Source organism: Nannospalax galili, unplaced genomic scaffold, assembly GCF_000622305.1.
Source record: "Nannospalax galili isolate Female #2095 unplaced genomic scaffold, S.galili_v1.0 scaffold513, whole genome shotgun sequence".
NCBI classification, from domain to species: domain Eukaryota; kingdom Metazoa; phylum Chordata; class Mammalia; order Rodentia; family Spalacidae; genus Nannospalax; species Nannospalax galili.
This window is the reverse complement of record NW_008334861.1, coordinates 2,466,913-2,486,495: the sequence shown is the minus strand read 5'-3', so window position 1 is coordinate 2,486,495 and position 19,583 is coordinate 2,466,913. Positions and strand designations below refer to the sequence as shown.

Sequence of the window (19,583 nt, the reverse complement as noted above, 5' to 3'; positions counted from 1 at the left end):
GGCCGGAGCGGGCACAGCGTCAGGACCGGCCCCGAGACGCCACAGTCGCCTGAGCAGCCATTTCATTTTTCCAAATGTCCCATTTCCCAGTGGGCACCTCGGCCAGCGCTTGCAGCTGCAGGAAATGGCCGCGTGCGCAAGCGCACTCTCACCTGGGTGCAGGTCTTGGCGCCGAGGACCCAGGCGTACTTGTGCGCATGCGCCTAACATGCAGGCTTAGCGCAGTGAGGCACCTGCATGCGCAACTCAGGTATGCTGCAGAAGCGGTTGCAGAGGCGCAGGCGCATGCATGCTGTACCCGCCGCTCCTGTATGTAGCAGTCTGAGTAGATCCAGTCCACTCTTTTTGTATTTTACATCCTGAGCGTGCGTTCTCAAAGAGACTGCATACACGCTAGAGGAGAGGTTGTCAACCTTAATGGTACTACTGTTTTGGGCTGGATAATTCTGCTGTGTGCTATAGATCAGGCACTAGCAAATGTACTACAGAAATTTTAGCAGCGTCCGTAAACCCTATCCTTTAGAAGTCACTCTCAATTGTGAAAACCTAAAATATCCCCAGGCATTACGAGATGATGCAGTGGATTGGAGTGTGGGCAGGATATGCCCACCGTTGAAAATCGAGAGCTTAACAACAGTGGTGGAGACACAGCCTAGGAAAATTAAGTCCAAATTTCTATGTGCCACTCAGGAAGTGTATTGTTTTTTAATACTTCCGAGGTGATACTTAGTAGAACCAGAGTTATGAAACACTTACTAGGAATGTTTCCACTAATTTTTCAAACTCTTAAATATAAGAAGAGCCTGGGCTCTACGGTTAGTCAAATCTAGATTTTATTTCTACCTCTGCACCTCACAAAAATGGACCCAGGTTTTCCCCCCTGTCAATCTGCATAGTGAGAAACCCGATCCTTTCTGGGTTTCAGGAAGCATAAACCAGATCAATACACCAGCTGCAAGGTGTGTATGGGTCTTGAGAATGGACCTCAAATTTCATCAACTAGCTTTTTTCTCTCTTTTTTGAGATAGTGTCCCCCTGTAACCCCAACTGGCCTGGAATTAGCTATGTAGAACAGGCTAGTCGTGATCTCATAGAGATCAGCCTGCCTTTACCTCTAGAGTGCTGGGATTAAAGGGTATGTCACTGTGCCTGCCCAATTCATTTTTTGTAGTTTCTCTGGAGGTTTTTCTTTGAGCCTGTCCTTAGGACTCAGCTCTGCCACATGTAAGGTTATGGATAATTTTAACCTTTCTTTTGTTTCATTTTAGACACCTCACAGAGTTGCTTAGGATGACTGTAAAGCACATACTGACAGCATATAACACCATACTATAACCATCAGCTGTTCTTTTCACAGCATACTAATTGTTAGTGCAATGTAAAACATAAAAAGGGACAGATATGGGCTGGAGAGATGGCTCAGTGGCTAAGAGCACTAGTTGTTCTTGCAGAAGACCCGGGTTCGAATCCCAGCACCCACATGGCAGCTAACAACTGTCCCTAACTCCAGCCCCAAGGGATCCGACGGCCTCTTCGGGCCTCTGCGAGCATTGCACGACACAGGTGCACTTACCTACATGCAGGCAATACACACATACACATAAAATAAAAATAAATAAAAAAGAGGATAGATAACAAGACCTGTAACTTAGAAATGCATTGTCCACCCCACCTCTTACAATATGGTTTAAAGCTAGATTTAACGAAAAGGCAACAGTAGTGTGGTGTAGAAATTCAAACACCCATTCACCTTTAAATACATAAACCATAGCTCTTCTTTGACTTAGAAGATGAATGATCAAGTCTCGTTATACTGCACGAGACCCTGCTCCATCTGTGGACCTCTCATTAGGCTCCAGCCACTCAGTGCTTTGGAACATATGAGGTACACTGCCTCCATGGAATTATTAGGTTTACAGTTCCTTAAACTCAGCTGTTTCCCCTCATTCTACATTTGCCTGGTTCTTTCTCTTTGCTCCCTTGAGCTGTCTCACCTTGTACCCCTACTCATTTAACTAGCATCCCTCCTGGTCACTATCTCTGTATTTTAGAACCCTAGCTATCCTCTTCAGAGCACTGTCCTTCCAAGGAGGCATGGGAACCTGGCTTCGCCTCTGCTGTTTGCACAAAGTAGACATAAATCTGGAGAGTACTATACGAGACAGGGCTGTGGTGAACTGGACATGGAGAAAGACGCATAAGGATTAACAATGTGAAAGAAACTAATGTTAGAAGACTGAACCCCGCCCCCCATACACATACCATAGGCCACTAGTAGTAAAACAGCACAAGTGAGAAAATCCCATGAATTCCAAATGTGGGAGAAGGTGGGCTTTTATAAATGACCATAAAGAATCAAGATTCTCCTGGCATGTGACTTTTGAGCCTCAGACCTTTTCCAGCTCTTGACCCGCACTTCCAGTTTATTATCTGTGTGTGCGCACATGTATGTATACGTATGTACATGAGTGTGAAGATGAGCATGTGTATGTGTATGTATGTATGTGGAGGCTAGAGGAAAACCGCAGGGGTTATCCTTGTGAACACCAGCCATCTCCTCTGAGACAGGCCCTCTCATTGGGCTGGAGTTCATCAATTAGGCTAGACTAGCTGGCCAGTGACCCCAGGAACCCTCATGTGTCTGCCTCCCCGGTTGTAGGATTTTAAGCATTTTTATGAGTTCTGGAGACTAAACTCGGGTCTTTGTGCTTGCAATGGAAGTGCCTTCATGACTGGGCTATCCCCACAGCCCCCTACTTCTTGGGAGTACTCTTCTTTCTTAATAACAACTGTCTCTATTTCTAGCACTATGTCCTGGTTCAGTTCTTTGTTCTGGAACACAAGAACCTGGAAATCTCACTGAGTGCCCTCTGGACCTATAAAAGAGCTGCACACTCAGTAAGTGTCCCGAGGTGAAGTTCTTACTGTGATCATGAACAATATCATGGGACTTTGACAAACCTCTCCGTCCATTATTCCCCACCCAAGGACCCCGTCACTGGCCACACAAGCTATGTACAATGACCAATAGAGTACTATTGAGCCCTTGTTCTGTTCTATTCTCACTGCTGGAAGCATTACTCGTCACATCTCAAGATACAACTTCAAAACCACCACCCCCAAGCTTCCCCAAGGACCCTTCCTCCTGCCATCGCATGATTTGTTCTACAAATCTGGCTCAGCCTTTGTCTACTCCGTAGCATGAGAGTTTTGTGAAAGTAGTGCTATACTCCAGCCTCCAGCAAAAAACCATCCCAATGCTTGCTGACTGAAGTGACAGTTCCTGATTACAGAGTGCTTCCTCACTGGAAGTAATGGGATTTAATGGGAAGCTCCCAGCACCAGAGGCAGAGGCCAAAGGGTTCCAGCTAGGTCTTCAGCCTTTCATGTACTTCAGGCTAGCTCACAGGTGCAGCCTCACCTTCCTGTCCAAACCCTGATAGCCACCCAAGTTCCATCTCAGACCCTAGATTGTCAGTCCTGTCTGCTAATGGCTTACCCATCGGAGTCTGCATTTGCATCTTTCAGGTTTGCCGCACTTTCCTTGTTTTCAACCAGGACAGCAAAATCCAGGGTGTTACTGGAGCTGAGGGAAGAAGGACACAGTTCTGCTGAAGCGTCGGGCAAAAGGAGACTGGGGTCCATGGCTTTGCCAGTTGCCTTCTTACAGTAAGGGGTGGGGGACTGTGTCTGCCAGTAAAGAAAAACTGGCCTCTCTGGTTTGTGCCACTAAAGCCATTGTCCTTCCTGGCCTAGTGTTTTCCTAAGACTGAGCCCTACAGTGCTGGCTGGGTGTCCCTGGGATTTGACTCCCTGAATCTTGCTCTGTGAGCTATACTACAGTCTATTCAGGAGAGGTTTACTGAGACCTCCTAGCAGAATCTGTTCCCTGGCTTGGCCTCCTGATGCCCTTCCTTTTGCCACAGGTTCCCACCACTACCCTGCATAGCTTCATGTAGGTTGATACCGGAATTTCTGGGCCAACAGACTTGTCCCTCTTCCGGTGCCTCCTATGTGGGAAATGTAGTTGTAGGCCAGGCCTCTCACGGGCTTCCAGTCATGCTGTGCTCAGCTGATGGAGTGGGGGTGGGAAGACAAGGGACCCTTGAAGCATCAGATCTGAGAATGAGCTGGGGAGGAGTGTGCCTCGTAATGGGATCGGTGGCCGCAACTTTAATGGATAGTCACTGGCCCAAGCTTATAGATGTGAGAGCTGGCACCTTGCACATTCTGACCATCCAGGAAAGGGGTGAAGCTAGCAGCTGAGCCCAGCTTGTGGAAAGAGGCCACACCTGGTCCAAGTTCACAATTTTGTGACCCTCTTCTGAGAGAGTTGCTCTTGGTCCTGACAGATGATGGGCCACTGAGGAGCTGTTCACATGAATGCTTGGGGATTTGAGACTCATTTCTAACCCAAAACAGCCTGATGCCTGAGACTGGGTTCAAATCACAGCTTTGCTGCCTCACGGCTGTGAGACCTTGGGCACACTGCCTGACCTCTTTGGCCCTCAGTTTTATCAGCCAGTGAATTAGGAATGATAATCACATCTGTCTCATAAATGTTCTCAATTCATACACAGGAACTTCAGATAGCACCTGGGTCATAACATCTGCTAACATGTTCCCCATTCTTACTGAGCCCTGTGGCCACTGGGAGAAGCAGGGCCCCTTCACAATCTAGCTGTATCTACCCAACTGACAGTAGTTTAGAAGAGCTCTCTTACCCAAGCTCCCCAGAGTTAAGCCTTGACAGACTGATATCCATAGGCACCCCGTGATCTGTACAAGCCTTTGTTCCCCATATGGGCAGTATACTCTCTTAGAGTCTCCCATATTTTCTCCCAAGCCTGTTTCGGTCAGTTGTATAACCACAAGACCCAAATTCAATAAGCGAATAAACTCATGCAAATGCATGGAAAAGGAGGGTTTACATGAGGAGCAGCCTATACTCTGGAAAGATAGTAACGCAGTTTCTTAAAAATCATCAGCTGGGGGCTGGAGAGATGGCTCAGTGGTTAAGAGCACTGACTGCTCTTGCAGAGGACCAGGGTTCAATTCCCAGCACCTACATGGTGCCTACAAATCATACTTAACTCCAGTTCCAGGGGAATCCAAAGCCCTCTTCTGACCTCCACGGCACTGCACAGCACAGGTGCACTCACATACAGGCAGGCAATACACTCATACACATAAAATAAAAATAATAAATAAAATATTTTTTAAAAAATCATCAGCTGGGAGAGATAGCTCAGACTGTAAAGTGCTTGCCTCGGAAACATGAGAACCTGACTTCAGTCCTCAGAACCCATGTAAATAAAAAAGCCAGATATAGTCTGGAGAGATGCCTCAGCAGTTAAGAGCACTGACTGCTCTTGCAGAGGACCTGGGTTCAATTCCCAGCACCCACGTGGCAGCTAACACAACCGTCTATAACTCTGATACCATCTTCTGACCTCCATGGCCATTGCATGACACAGTTACATTTACACACATGCAAGCAATACACTCATACACAAAAAATAATAAAAATATTTTTTAAGAAAGCCAGATGTGGTGATGTACACGGGAGGTAGACACAGGCAGATCCCTGGGGCTTCCTAGCCAGCCTGCCTAGCCTAATAGGCAAGTCTCGGGTCCTAAAGAGAGACCCTGTCTCAAAACACAAGGTGGATGACACCTGGGGAATGACACCAGAGGTTGACCTCTGCCCTCCACATGCATGCGCACACATGATCATGCATACACATGCATACACACACACACACACACACATACACACACACACACAAAATTCATTGTCAAACTAGTATAAGTAAAACAACTCAGAAGGACTGGACTAAACATCCTACAAATCTAGATTTCTTCACACTATTTTGCAAATTATTTTGAGGTTTAGCTTTACTCTAAAGAAGCAAATTTGCTTCATAAAAGTATATAAACAGGAAGGATGACACAAATGAGTATTGAAAGAGAAAGCCACCCAGAGCGAGATCAAATGACACTAACATCAGAAATCTTCTACAGGACCCAACAGCAAACTAAGTTAGTCTACAGCAGTGTTGGGAGGGGCAGGAGAAAGAAAAACCCAGATAGGGGATCTAAGTCCCTGCTGCTCTGCAGGACAATGTGGGTTGGGGAAAGAAGTTTGGGCTTCAGTTCAAGAAAGTGGAGAGCCATTGGGAGGTTGAAGCAGGGGAGAAATGTACCGATTTATTTTCAGGAAGAGCATTCTGGTGCCTGCACAGGCAGCAAAAAGATGCATTAATGGTGGCTGAAAGAATTGAATCCCTGGCCCAGTGGCCTTCATTGGACCTGCTCAGAGACAGTGGCTTCAGAGGCAGAGAGTATGGTACCCTTCTTGTGCTGCAACAGAGCTGGTCAGGGAAGAGTGTGGGGCAAGAAAAAGAGACTTTGGGGCTTCTTCTTCTTTAGAGAAAGGAGAAATTAGAGACAGCCTCCTAATTCGTCTTCAGAGCTCAGCCAGGAAGTAAGAAAGCACAAATTCTCGCATCATTATGTCATTCAGCAGTTTGCCCCTTCTGCATTCTCTACACATTCATTATACCTAAGGCCAGTCTCTGCTGAAGGATGGGCCTTTAGCTTCGAGTTGGGCCTTGAGAATCAGTGATCGGGGAGTGGGAGGAGGGCTAGACTGAAACAGAAGTAAATCCAAGAAGTAGAAAATCCAAGGGCAACGGATGTGGTAAAGGACAGAAGTGTGGTAGATTTCCACCCCCAGCAGTCCAACTAGTTTGGCTCCTTGAGTCTGGCCTGTCATCAGGGATATGAAAGAAATGCTTCTCACTAGCATCTTACCCTTTTCCCTCTGAGCCGATGTCCACAGCAGCCAAACATTCTGGTGGAGACCCTGTGGTTTCAGATCCAAGGTTGCCATCATTCAACTGTGTAGTTGACCTGATACTGGAAGACAAGCATTTGTTGATTCCGATTGAGCTGTGACCTTATCTAGCTTAGATGTCTTGGGAGCATGACTCGTGATCTAGAAGCAGGGACCCTTGGTCGTCTCTTTAATCTGCTTTGATCAGAGCCAAATCAAGCCCAAGTGGACTCTGCCAGGAAGCATTTCTGTGTTTCTTTCAAACTGATGAGCCAGGAACAAGAATGGAGGAAAGAAAGCAAGGTGGAAACTCAGCGAAAGGTAGGCATATTGGGGGTCAGTGGCCACCAGAACAAGAGAGAAGGCCTTTGGGGTGCTAATAAGCCAGAGAGAGCAGACACAAGCCTCACCATTTCATCCAGGGCCACTTCCTTCCTTCCCAGGGAACAGAGACCAGAATGGGGGCCCCAGGGCTCCCAAATGAGAAGGCAGGGAGGACCAAGGGCTGTGAGAGGCCTGGTCTGTAGTTGGTCTGCCTGTGCAACTGGCTACCTGGGGGAATCTTAGGGTCTTGCCCCTCTCTAGGCTCAACCCCCCTCTCCCTTTTCTCCCTCTCCCTATACAGATATGCAGGCCCCTAGTCTGGCTACTGACCTTGGACCCTCCATGAATGCCCTCCAGTTGAATGTGCATGGACTTCAAGTTATGGGCACAGCCAGTTATCTGTAGCGAATAAAGAGTCTGTTTCCTGCAATGAGTTACCTTTCGGAGTCTCTCTTGGCACTCTTGATGTTGTCCTCACCAGCGGACTCGCTCTCGAGCTCTCTGGAGCAGGGATCCTCCTTGTCTTTGTGTCCTGAGGAAGACCTACAGAGAAGAGAGATGACCTAATGACTCCTCAACACACTGATGCAGGCACTTAAATGTCAGCTATCTCTAAGGAACTTAAAGTGTGCAGACTGACTAGCCAAATTTTCATTATTAGTCATTATTGATTAGGGGCCAGAATCTACACTTTCAACTTTCTGGTGGCCACTGACCCCCAATGTGCCTACCACACATTAACTCTCTACATCAATTTAAAGACATGGGCAATGTTATCATCCATGTCCACTTTCCAGATGAGCTACCTGGTGCCCCAAAGGCCTCTTAAGTGATGGGCTCCAAGTTCCACAAGTAAAAAGTGTAAGAGCTGGGGCTGGAGGGATGCTCAGCAGTTAAAAGCACTGGCTGCTCTTGCAAAGGACCCAAGCTCAGTTGCCCAGCATTCATATGGCAGTTAACAACCATCTGTAATTTCAGTTCCAGCAGATCTGACGCAGATCTTCTGGCCTCCATAGGCTTGCACACGCATGGTGCACTTACATGCATGCAGGCAAAACACTTGTACACATAAAAATAAATAAAAAGAGTAGGACTAGAATCTGGAGCCAGACAGCTGGCTCCAGAGTTCGAGACCATGCTCCCTCCTAGTGTGACCCTGGTCCTAACTCCTCAGTCACCCTTGATGTCATCAAGGAGCCCCATGTTATCAACTCTAAGAGTCAGTCCCATCATTATTTTGGGACAGCAGTACTACCAATCCAGTTGGCCTCTCCCTCTGACTTGCCACCTCTCCTCCCTCAAGCCTGTGACACCTTCTGTCTCCCTGGTCCCATGTTCGTGGCCTCTGTCACCTTTTCCACCTCTTCTTTCCTTTGAATGTTAGTGTGCCAGTGTTCTTCCCTGTCTGCTTACTCTACCATCTGCTAGGCTACCCACTTTCCTTTTATGGCACCAACTGTCACTTGAGCTAATGACCTCCAAATGTTCCCAGGTAGATATGTGGAAGACAGCCTGGAGATTCAGATAGTAGGACAAGGTGGCAGAGAGCTAGAATATTGACTGATGGAGGCCTGGACTCAGGGAATGACACTGGGAGTGGAAGGTCTTTAAAAGAGATTAGACAGAAGGATGTGTGGGATTAGAGAGGCAGGAGCCAAGGAAGAGAACGAAAGGACCCAGAGATCCCTGTGGATTCATGTTGACTGACACTTTCAGGAAGCCTTCCCTTGACTCCCACTGCTCTAAGAACAGACAGATTATCTTGTGTATACACACCTGCCTCCTTCTTCAGACTCTGAAGACCATAATATAGGGGTCCATCTTCTTTCTCAGTATCACCCTGGCTTCCACTGGGCCCAGCCCCCAGCCCCTGACTAACCTCCTGCCTCCCTCAGGATGGGTGCTGGGCTTCTTCCTGAATCTGGCCCCTTTGTCTATTCTCTCAAGCACGGGGCACTGCAACATTATGAACTATGGAGGCAAACCCATTAATCCAACCCAGTTCCCAGGGCTTCCCCACCCCCACATGCAAGGCAACTGCACCCATGGTTTCAGGGGGCTACATAGACCCATTGTTCTCACCCAGCACAGCTAACCAGTCCTGTTACTTCCTCGGTATTCAGGGCACATGGTGTGGTCAACATTATAAGCTAATCTTGTTCAGGTTGGCATCGAGCTACTTCGTCAGTCAAAAACACTGACCCAGGGAGCCTATCAGCACTGGGTCCAAGTACCAGGCTGCTGGCCTCACAAACACCAAATGCTTATTTCACAATGACTGGAATAAAAGAATGAGGGTGATGGAGAACTCAGGTTGGCCATGTCTCCTACCAACCAGTCATCCCCAGGGGTTGAGCCAGCTCCCCGTAAGTCATAGGCTGCATCCTGCCTCTCCACTCATCTCTAGAAAGGTATACAGAGAGACAGGACAACAACAGAGAGCCCACACACCTCATGGCTTCCAGGTCTGGGGCCACCAGGCGGAGTCCGGCTCTGGGAGTTGTGATCTGCAGGCAGACAGTCTCCTCAGTTCTCAAGCTGTAGGCCAAAGGAGAGACTGGGGAGTTGCTGGTAGGAAACATTTCTTCTTTCCTGCTGCGTTAGCACCCTCAAGTGCCTCATGCAGTGTGACACCCTGACCCATCTGCACCCCCTTTTTGGTACATGGCATGTCCATGTACTTCATGAAGACAGACTGTGCCCTTATGAGAAGAGGGGAATTTAGACATAGGCACACACTAGGGAGAAGGCCATGCGAAGACGTAGGCAGAGACTCAAAGGCTTGACACAACCCCAAGCCAAGAAGCGTCAAGAAATTCCTGAAAGGCCTTGAATAGATTCTCCCTCAGAGCTAGAGAAAGAGCATGAGTGTGCCAATACCTTGACCACAGACTTCTAGCCTGAAGAATCGTGAAAGGGTCTAGTTCTATTGTTTCAAGTCACCCAGTTTCTTGTTGCAGCAGCCCAACCAAATGCATACAGGATCTTTCAAGTCTTTCCTCCCTTGCAGCCCCATAACAGCTCTGCCAATTCCACAGTGCCAACCCTACAGACCCTCAGCCACAGGCAGCTTGAGTCCAATTCGAAGTTTTCCACTGGGCTGAGAGGCTACAGAAATTCTGGAAAGCTGCACAGCCTGGAAGGCCTTCAAACACAAAACCAGGCCCAAATGGATTAGGAAACACCCACTGTGGCCCCAGCCAACTCTGGAGAATGAGAGTGGCAGTAACCTGTACCAAAGGGAACATGGCACATCCTGGTGGGAGGTGGGGATGGGGGCACTGGAGTGCAGGGTGGTCCTGTTCACTGTCCCTAACCACATTTCCTCTAAATGCCAGTAGGTGGCAATAGTCATCTTTTCTGGCATCCTGTTGGACTGTGGGTCAGTAATCCTATAGTGGAGGGCAAGCAACAGCAGCACCCAAGTACTGCACTGAACACTTAGATGCATATCCCAAATGAATACCATGTGGTAGACAGGCCTGGAAGCGGGTATTGCTGCCTTCCCTACTTGGCACCTGAGGAAACTGAGGCACAGAGATCTAAAGATACTTCCTCAAGGTCACCCAATAAAGGGCAAAACCAGGATTATGTCTTGTGCCAGAAACTGTGCTCTTCCTCACTGATCCTCAACTACTCTGCCAGGCAGCATGATTCGGTCACCGTCCAAGATCAGAACCCAGGGGCCTGGCCCTGATCTGACAAGGTAGAACCAGAGCATGAACACCACTGATGGGGAGAAACTCAAGCCAGGGATGGTAAGAGCTCTGAGAAGGAACCTTTGGACTGTACCTGAGGCAGGCAGAGCAGGACCAGATAGGAAGAACATAGCCTTGGTAGGGCTGTGCCTGGGCTACTCCCCTCTCACTCTCCTACTTTGCCTTATGGAGTCTTGTCAGGACTCAGAGTTTGGCCTTTTCAGACAGCTAGGTTGACAGGGGCTGAGCACGAGAGGACTGCTGATGGCTGCCTGGTCCATGGCAGCACCTGATGCAGTAGGGTAAGAGAAGGCTCTGCAGACCCAGGGCCAGCCAGAGGCCTTATTTCACCTTAAGAAATAATATTTTGTGATCAAAGAATCTGAAGCAAGAGCTATCAGAAAAAGCAAGCTGCACCTCTTTTAGGAGTTTAGATATGTCTCTAAGTCTCCAGTTTTCTGCCCAGCCCTTCTGCATGCTTCTGATGGTAAAGTGTCCGTCCTTCTTAGTAGGGGCTTCCCTGTGTGAGATAACTCTGGCCTGTAGACTATTCTGTACACTGGCCCTAGTCCCGCTTTCTAGGGAGGCTCTTCACAGGCCTGAAGACTGTGACCTCTTTGTCCTTTGCCAGGCTGAGCACTCCAGGACCTTCATCTGCCCTTCCAACCCCCAAACTCTGAGGTATGTTGCTAATTCAACCTGTAGCACTTTGTTAAAGCATTTATGTGACAGGAAGTGAACAAAGGGGAGAGAGTGTTGTGTAATCATGAGGAACCCAATTCAATCTCTAGAACCCAGCGATGGGGCAGAGACAGGCAGATCCCTGGGGCTCGCTGGATAACCAGCCTAGCCTAAATGGGGGAAGCCCCAGGCCAATGAGACACCCTGTCTCAACAAAACAAGGCAGACTGGGCAAGATGGCACATGCCTTTAATACCAGCACTTGGGAGGCAGAGGCAGGCGGATCTCTGTGAGTTTGAGGCCAGCCTGGCCTACATAGTGAGTTCCAGGCCAGCTGGGGCTACAGGGAGACCCGGTCTCAAAAAGACCAAAAAGAAAGAAGGAAAGAAGGAAAGGAAGGAAGGAAAGAAGGGAAGAAGGGAGAGGGAGGGGGAAGAGATAGAAAGGAGAGAGAGAGAGAGAGAGAGAGAGAGAGAGAGAGAGAGAGAAAGACACAAGGTGGACAGGCTCCTGAGGCACGACACTCAGTGGTATCCTTTGACTTCCACACACAAGCTCACACACATTCACAAGCACATACTTGTACATATGTACCTACTACACCCCCCCAAGAAAAACAGCTGAAGGAATTTCCTGAAGCACATGTTTCTCTCATAACTGCAGGTCTAGGAGATGTGACACCCTCTTCTGCCCTCCACTGGCATTGCACAACATGGGTACAGTTACATACATGCACACAAAACACTCATACACATAAAATATAAATAAAAATTTTAAAGTGCCCCTCGGATGCTTAATAGAGCACAATCCTAATTCTCTACCTACGTTATCTCTTAAAAGGCATTCAAAAGCATTCACTCCTATTTTTCAAGATCAGTACAGAGAAACGAGAAATGCAATCTATTATAGACTGATTTGTGTCCTGAGAATTCATATCTTGACAGCATAACCACCAGTGCCTCAGAACCATATGGAGTATGTGTGGAGATGAGGGTTTTAAACAGTACAATGGGTCCTTGTCTAGCTGGTGTTCCGACACAGACACAGACACAGACACAGGCGCGCACACACACACACACACACACACACACACGCACGAGATTTGTGCAGACGCATGAAGAAAACATCTATAAGTGAAGGAGAGAGGCCTCAAGAAAATTCTGTCCACATGTTGATCTTGGACTTCCAGCCTCTAGAACTGTGAGAAAGTAAGTTTCCACCATTTAAGCCGCCAACTCTGTGGCAGTTGGCTGTGTTGGCCCTACTCCCATCAATCACTGAGCCCCTACATAACACCTCATGGGAGCTCTGAGATCTTCGTTTCCAAGTCTTCTGAGGTCCTTATGGACCAATGTTCTGATGGGGAGAATCAGACAAAGAGGGTCAACACGACAGTGGGCATGGGTCTATAAATGGTTGTAGAGCTTGAGTTGGGGGTCGGCAGTGGCATCCGGAGAGCCAGAAGAGGCACTGGGGACTGAGGAACTGACTTGTGGGGATGGACCCTCTTCCCTTCTGGTTTTGGGGTTTTTCCAGGGTGCCATAGGAGTGTAGCCCTTAGCAGACCATGGTCTGAGCCAAGTGCTTGATCCAGGCAGGTGCTTTCAGCAGCAGTGGCCGGGCAAGTGCACTTCCTGTCAGGCATAGCACCATTCAGGGCAAAGCACAGGGAGGCATTGACAAGAGAGTGCCAGTTTCTGCCTGGACACTCGGGGATCAGAAACCAGGGCAAAGCGCAGCCCTGCCTGGAGTGAGACAGGCAACATTTAACCTGTCCTGTGCTGTCAGTCCACTACCAGGCCTTCCCTGGTCGGTAGGCCTGGCCAACCAGGCCAATGAGAAATGATGTGACAAACTCATAGTCCAGAATTAGCTGATACCCACCTGGGCTCCTGGTTCCAGGAGGAGCTAGGCACACTCAGCATGCACTTGGCTCAAATCACCCAAGATACGTGGCCTCTACCCCCACACACAGTGGCAAAGAAGGCATCTGTGAGCAGTCTGGGAGACTGTGGGGACTGCTGCTAGGTCGGGTGAACCTGGCTAACTTAGAGGATGACCAGGAGCAAGGTTAATGATAGCAGACAACTGCTGCATGGACAGCCTCTCAAACCTTAACTTAAGGGGGGTACTTTTCCTCCGGTTATGTACCTTAGAATGAATGGTGCGCCTCTGGGAGGCTCAGGAATGCAAGCTTTAAGGGGACACAGATAAGCACAAAACAGTGGAGAACCAAGTGTTCTTTCCCTGGAGGCAAGGCTGTTTTTCTCCTTCCAGCCCAGCGGCATCCATTCAAAACAGCCCTCACTGATTTCAGCTCCCAATCTTGTCCTTGGACTCCGGACAGTGACTCTGAGGCTCAGCAGCGAGCCTGAGAGGGGTTCTCCAAGCACTAAGTGGCAGAGATGTGCAAACAATTACCTGCTCGAGCTAGGAGATGGTCTTGCCAGAGCAGGCGGCTCCTGGTTGCTCTCAGATCTTGCCAGAGCAGGCGGCTCCTGGTTGCTCTCAGAAGGCACCTCCTCATCTACAACATCAACCCTGTGGGCAAGAGAAGTGGCATTCGTGTTCTTCTCAGCTGCCCCAGTGCTTCCTGGCCTCTGAAAGACGTGCTTTCACCAGTGCCCAAATGAGGCGGCCTAGGCCTTGGCCACTCTAGCTCAAGATAAGTAAGTTGAATAGTGTCCCTCCAAAATTCATGTCCCCTGGAACCCGTGACTCTGAATTCATTTGGAAATAGGATTTGGGGAGGCATAATGAAGATAAGACAAGGTCACGTCCAATGGCAATGTCCTTCTGAGGCATGAGCGATCTGGACCCAGACACACAAGGAATACCATGTGAAGACAGTGGAACAGGCTAGTGTGATGCAGGTAGAAACCAAGGCATGGCAAGGATTTATCCCAAGCACCTCAATTTCAGAGTCTTAGCCTCCCTTTCTGGGGTTTTAGGGCACCCAGTTTGTTCAGCAGCCACAAGAGCCTAATATAGCTATTATACACATTATTGCGTTAGTTCCTCTGTGCTGCCACGACCCCTTGCTCACAGTAGTCTAGTCTGCTACTGTCCTTCAACAGCACTGCGTTCCCACCTGTGGGCCTCTGCACTGGCCGGGCCTCGGCCTGGAACACCTGGTTCTTCCTTGACTTTCCACCCACACTTTCTTATGCCACTTTAACCAGTGGCTTTCATTGCTCCCGCAACCAAAGGTCTATAAGATTCAACTTACAGAAACTTCTACCCTAGCCTCCCTCCAACATCATCATCCCACAGAAGTTGAACCCATCTCAAATAATAAGACCCTGTCCCCCTCTCAGCTAGGGTCCTGATATCCTTATCATTCTCTTTTTCACCCTCTTTGTCCTTTAGGACCACTGATGTCACAGTCAATTCCCACAGAATTTCTCTTGGTGGTCCTGGTCCTGGGTGAGAGGAGAGCACAGGGCAAGGCAAGAAGTAAGAGGACTCTTTCTGCGGTCAGAGAGGATGCTTCCTGGTCCTCCTCAGTTGGTGGAAGGGGTGAGAGTACCTCCTAAGGCTGCCCAGGCAGGGGCTCCCTGGGACAAGCCTCTGGACCAGCCTTGTCTCTGCTGGGTAGAAAGCAGGCCAGGGTAAAACCCCATCGCAACCTGGTGGCTATTTCTGCTTCACTTCCATTTGTGTCAGAGGCCCAGCCCTGCAGCCCTAAGAAAATGGAAGAAGTTGCCCACAAGCTGCATTCTCTCAGCCAGGCCCCGGCCTACACAAAGTGGCTAAAAGGGATACATGAGCCACCCAGGTGTTCGTTCACCTGGCCTCCACACAGAAGCCTGCCCAGTGCCTCACAATTCCCCCTGCTCTGAGAGAGCGACCCTCCTTCTCGCTACACCCCTACTGACAGGACACTTTCTCATGACAGCAGCTGGCTCCTGGGCCTTCCCTTGGTGACACTTACCTCTTTGCAATAAATGAGGCCTGTGGCTCCTGGGTAGGACTGCTAGAGAAAGCAGAAAGGAGACATGTTGGACAAAGCTTATTGGCCGGTGCCATCTCAGCCTCTCTCCACAGAGGGGCCTGGGTCTCTACTATCCCAGTACCTCGCCTGCTCCTTTCCCGCTTAGCTTCTTGGAAGTGCATCTGAGACCCCCGAGGAGGGCCCTTGGGAGTACTGACTCTACAATGCTGCTTCACCATCCAAAGCAAGGCTGAAACCCAGAGCAGACAGGAAGGGGCCCAGATCACAGAGCCAGAGGTGGCCAAGGCAGGCTCGCGCCCACTGGGCCTCGCTCCTAGGCAACTCACCAAGCACTCTTTTTAGCTGCTGACAAGACATAGGAGTGCTCTCGCGGGGCTGTCTTCCTGAGCACACTGCTTGCAGCCTCTGACCTGGAGCAGTAAGAGGTGGGTGTCAAACTAGATGCTCCATTAGTCTAGCTCAGCATATTCTCTGGATCACTCAGACAGATAAGGAGTAGAAGCCAGAGCAGCACATGCTCTAAGGACTATTCAGAGGAACCATGGGTACACCAAAGGAAGGGCAGCCCTTACTTATGAAGCACACAGCATGTGCCCAGCCCTGCCTTGAATGCTGACACCCTCACATTGGTTCACTGACTCTCCCACCCAGGGAAGAATGCGTTGACATACTTCACGACTGACTGAGCCTGGGTGCTACTCAGGAGATTGGCCAAAGAACACACACCTAAACAGGTGGGAGGCTGCCATTTGATGTGAGATACCTCCAGAGTTACTGGTTTGTTCCTCTGCTCCTGCACTATGCAGACTTCAGGCCCCATGCCACTGTGGACTCTTCATGCATGACTGGCAACCTTCTGAGGCCTTCAACAAGGGGTCATCACTGTGCCGCCTCAACCACAGACAGGTTGGCAGATGTTGGCTTATAGCTGAGCTTTGCTTTGTAGGCAAGGGGCATTTGAAACTTTGGAGACCATTCCTGCTTTCAAAGGACTCTGCACACACAGCACACCCAGAGGGCATGGGCATATGGCCCCACCCAGGGCATCCTACCTTGCATATTGTTTGATTTCACCAGGACCTTTCTAACCCATACATGAGACTTCTCCATGGACCTGTGCTACCTAGGCTCTACTCTCAGCAAGTTTTTAAAGGGTCTCCTGAGCTAGCTCAGCACTGAAAGGTGTTCCTGAGACTTCCAGGGTGACAGCCTTCATTTTGTCACCATGGCTGGCACAACTGCTTTTAACACTCAGTGAAGACTCTAGCCCCTGTCCTGCCTGTGGGGGTGGCCATGAGGGACACCCTTACCTCCGTTTCTGCTCATCTGAAGAGAAGGGCACCTCCTCTTCCTCAGTCCCTGACGTAGAGCTGCGCCTGGTATTATAGGGTGCCCTGTACAGGAGAGAAGCGGGTATGGCTCTTCTTCCATATCCCCCCATTCTCTATCAGAGGCTGCCACCCTCATACTTTGGCTCCTCGACATCCAGTGCCACAAACAAACACTGCTGTTGCAGCCTTTGAGCTTTAGCTCATGCCACTTCTCTCTCCTGTTCTCTGTCCCTCTACCCCCAACTGTAGCCTCACTACCTCCCTAGAAACATCTGCCAGCTGCTCCAAGTCACCGGATGATGGGGCAAGGGATAAGCTACACCTGGGAAGTGCAAGCACAACTCACACATCTGTCTAGAACACCCCTCCCAGACAGGGGGCCTTTGGAAGGAACTTCAAGGGGCGTCTTTAGACACAAAATACCCATACCAATAGTCTATGGGGCCAGTAACAACCTAAGGAACATCAGGCCCCCAAACATAACCCAGCTCAGCTCAGCCCAAGAACCTGAGACACAGAGGTGGACAGGGGCACATTCAGGAAATACAGACAACCAGCAGTAGCCCCGTGGCCATGGTCCATGGTCCTTTCTCGAAACCCAAACACTCCTTCCAGACATTCCCTACGGTCCTTTTATTGCCTCATATCAGAAGTGTATTGGGCATGGCCATTCTATTTTCTGGGGTTTGGGCACCCTCTGCTCCAGGTCACAGCTATTAAGTGGCAGGCGTTGTCATGCTGATAGGACTAGTTCTCCCCAGGCTCTGCTCAGAAGTAAGCACTCAGCTGCCCTCCGCAAGCCCAGTGTCTGGGCTCAATGGTCTGAAATCGCGTACTCACAGCTTCTTGTAATCCTCCGTAGTCATCCTGTAGCCAGAGGACGAGGAGCGAGGAAGACCAGAGTTCACTGCTCCCAGCAACCCAGCAGTACTAGATAGGCAAGAAGTTTCCATTTGCCCAAGCACAGGTCACCTCCTGCCCTCGGGTTTACCCACACAGCCCAGAAGACACATAACAGGTGGCTCAGAGGCAGCTGGGAGATTTTCTTCTTTGCTGTCAGCCCTGCCAGACACTCTGAGCAGGGCAGAGCCACATGAGCTGCATCTTCTTTCCTGTCCACTAGGCCCCTGGACCTTTCCTTCTGGATGAAGCCCTAATTCTGCCTGATAGCAAGGTGTTGGGATAACATGCCCCCTTGGCATACTGGGAAGGTAGACTAAGCACACTGCTCAGTACCTGCAGCAAGTGCAAGGTGTCAGCTGTCAGGCTAGGAGACAAAGAGTAAGCAAAATGAAGGTGTAGGGGCACTAGGAAATGCAGGCATAATCCGCACAGCTGTCTGGATCCCCTTTCCCTGGCTCTCCTCCTGCCTCTGGCCTGTGCTTTCCTGCCCCAGTGACCAGAGTCAGGTAGGGCATTCTCTTACTCTTTGCAAGGGTCAGAGCCCTCTCTCTGCCCTGGATCTAGGCAGGGCTCTCCCACCCTCCCAATGAGCACCTGCCAGCACACCCACAAACATACCCTTTTGGAGCTCCATTGGTCTTGGAGAAGTGCTGCTGCGACTGGGATGAGCTGTCTATCGTCTTGGTGAACACTCCCCTATAAGAGAGCCCAGAGGTTGTTAAGAAGGGGGTGTCGGGGGGTGGCCCTAGTGGAATGAGGATGCAGGCAGGGTCCTGAAGTTACTTACCGGATGATATAGCCAGCGGGAGCTTTTGTGCTTGGAAGCCTGGCAAGAGAAAAGGAGGAATGAAGGGAATCATGACCTTGCTAGACAATTCAAACCACCTTACTCCATCCTGTTCTCAACCACAGCCGGTGGGTGTCTCAATGTAGTGCCTCCGAAGCTGACTCTGCTCCATCCACCTCTCCCTCAGTCTCTCTCAGGAACATTGCCCATGGCTGGCTCCTCTGCTGCTAGGCCCAGCACAGCTCTGACTCACAACAGGTACCTGACAAGGTTGTTTTATGCTTTGACATTTACTACAGAGGCCCAGCATCTTCTGGCTTGTTAGACCCTGGGGCTCCTGAAGGAAAACTGTGCTTGCTGAACCTACCCTCTGTTCTCAGAGCTGCCTGAGCTTAGACTGAAAAGTTCCCTATTTGGAGCCCAGGCTGCCCTCAACAACTGGGGGCTGAAGCTATAGCAGGCAAAGCCCCACAGATCTGACCTGATCTCACCACACCTTCCTCCAGGAAGGCTGACATGCCTTGGCTCCAGTCAGTTAAGGCCGGCTGGCGTTCCCTTACCACTCCTCTAAGGTGTTTCTTCCTCTGTCCTTTGGGGCATCCACATCAAAAGTAGTAATGGAAGCTTGAGAATGGAGGATATACCTAGGGCTTGGTTAATGGCTGGAAAACAATAGGTTCTGGGTCCTGGGGCTTGCTGCTTGGCATCAACAGAGGAGGCTCAGAATACTTGTGGGGAGCATGAAAGAAGTAGTCAGCAAGTAGCTGGGGCTATAAGTCCCAGACTCAGGGACAGAAAATGAAGGCCCCTCCAAGGACTCTTCCTTATAGCTAGTAAGGAGGCAAGGGCTCAGCAGACAGTACTGTTCAGTAATAGGAATGCTCTGGGCTAGAACAGTGAGGTCAGGTCTAAGGATACCATAAACACTTGCGATGGTGTGTACACTCTTTTTTATTTATTATTTTTCTATTTTATGTGCATGAGTGTTTTGCCTGCATATATGTAAGCACACACATATGCAATGCCCACAGAGGTCAGAAGGGGGTGTCAGATCCCCTGGAACTGG

General features: G+C 49.7%; 1 protein-coding gene across 6 annotated transcripts in view; it reads right to left on the bottom strand.

The window, feature by feature from the left end:
* Znf185 (zinc finger protein 185 with LIM domain) overlaps window positions 1–19,583 on the bottom strand; it is a 67,167-nt gene that overhangs the window by 30,338 nt on the left and 17,246 nt on the right. For 5 of the 6 annotated variants that reach the window (XM_029561819.1, XM_029561818.1, XM_017797254.2 and 2 more), the window contains 11 exons: window positions 18,518–18,556; window positions 18,349–18,426; window positions 17,668–17,757; window positions 16,807–16,890; window positions 15,823–15,906; window positions 15,476–15,517; window positions 13,963–14,082; window positions 9,614–9,700; window positions 7,601–7,705; window positions 6,817–6,921; window positions 3,500–3,586 (listed from right to left, as the gene is read on the bottom strand). In XM_029561819.1, coding sequence (XP_029417679.1) covers window positions 3,500–3,586; window positions 6,817–6,921; window positions 7,601–7,705; window positions 9,614–9,700; window positions 13,963–14,082; window positions 15,476–15,517; window positions 15,823–15,906; window positions 16,807–16,890; window positions 17,668–17,757; window positions 18,349–18,426; window positions 18,518–18,556 — 921 coding nt within the window. The remainder of the gene's footprint in view (window positions 1–3,499; window positions 3,587–6,816; window positions 6,922–7,600; window positions 7,706–9,613; window positions 9,701–13,962; window positions 14,083–15,475; window positions 15,518–15,822; window positions 15,907–16,806; window positions 16,891–17,667; window positions 17,758–18,348; window positions 18,427–18,517; window positions 18,557–19,583) is intronic. The other variant, XM_029561822.1, reaches the window with a different exon arrangement.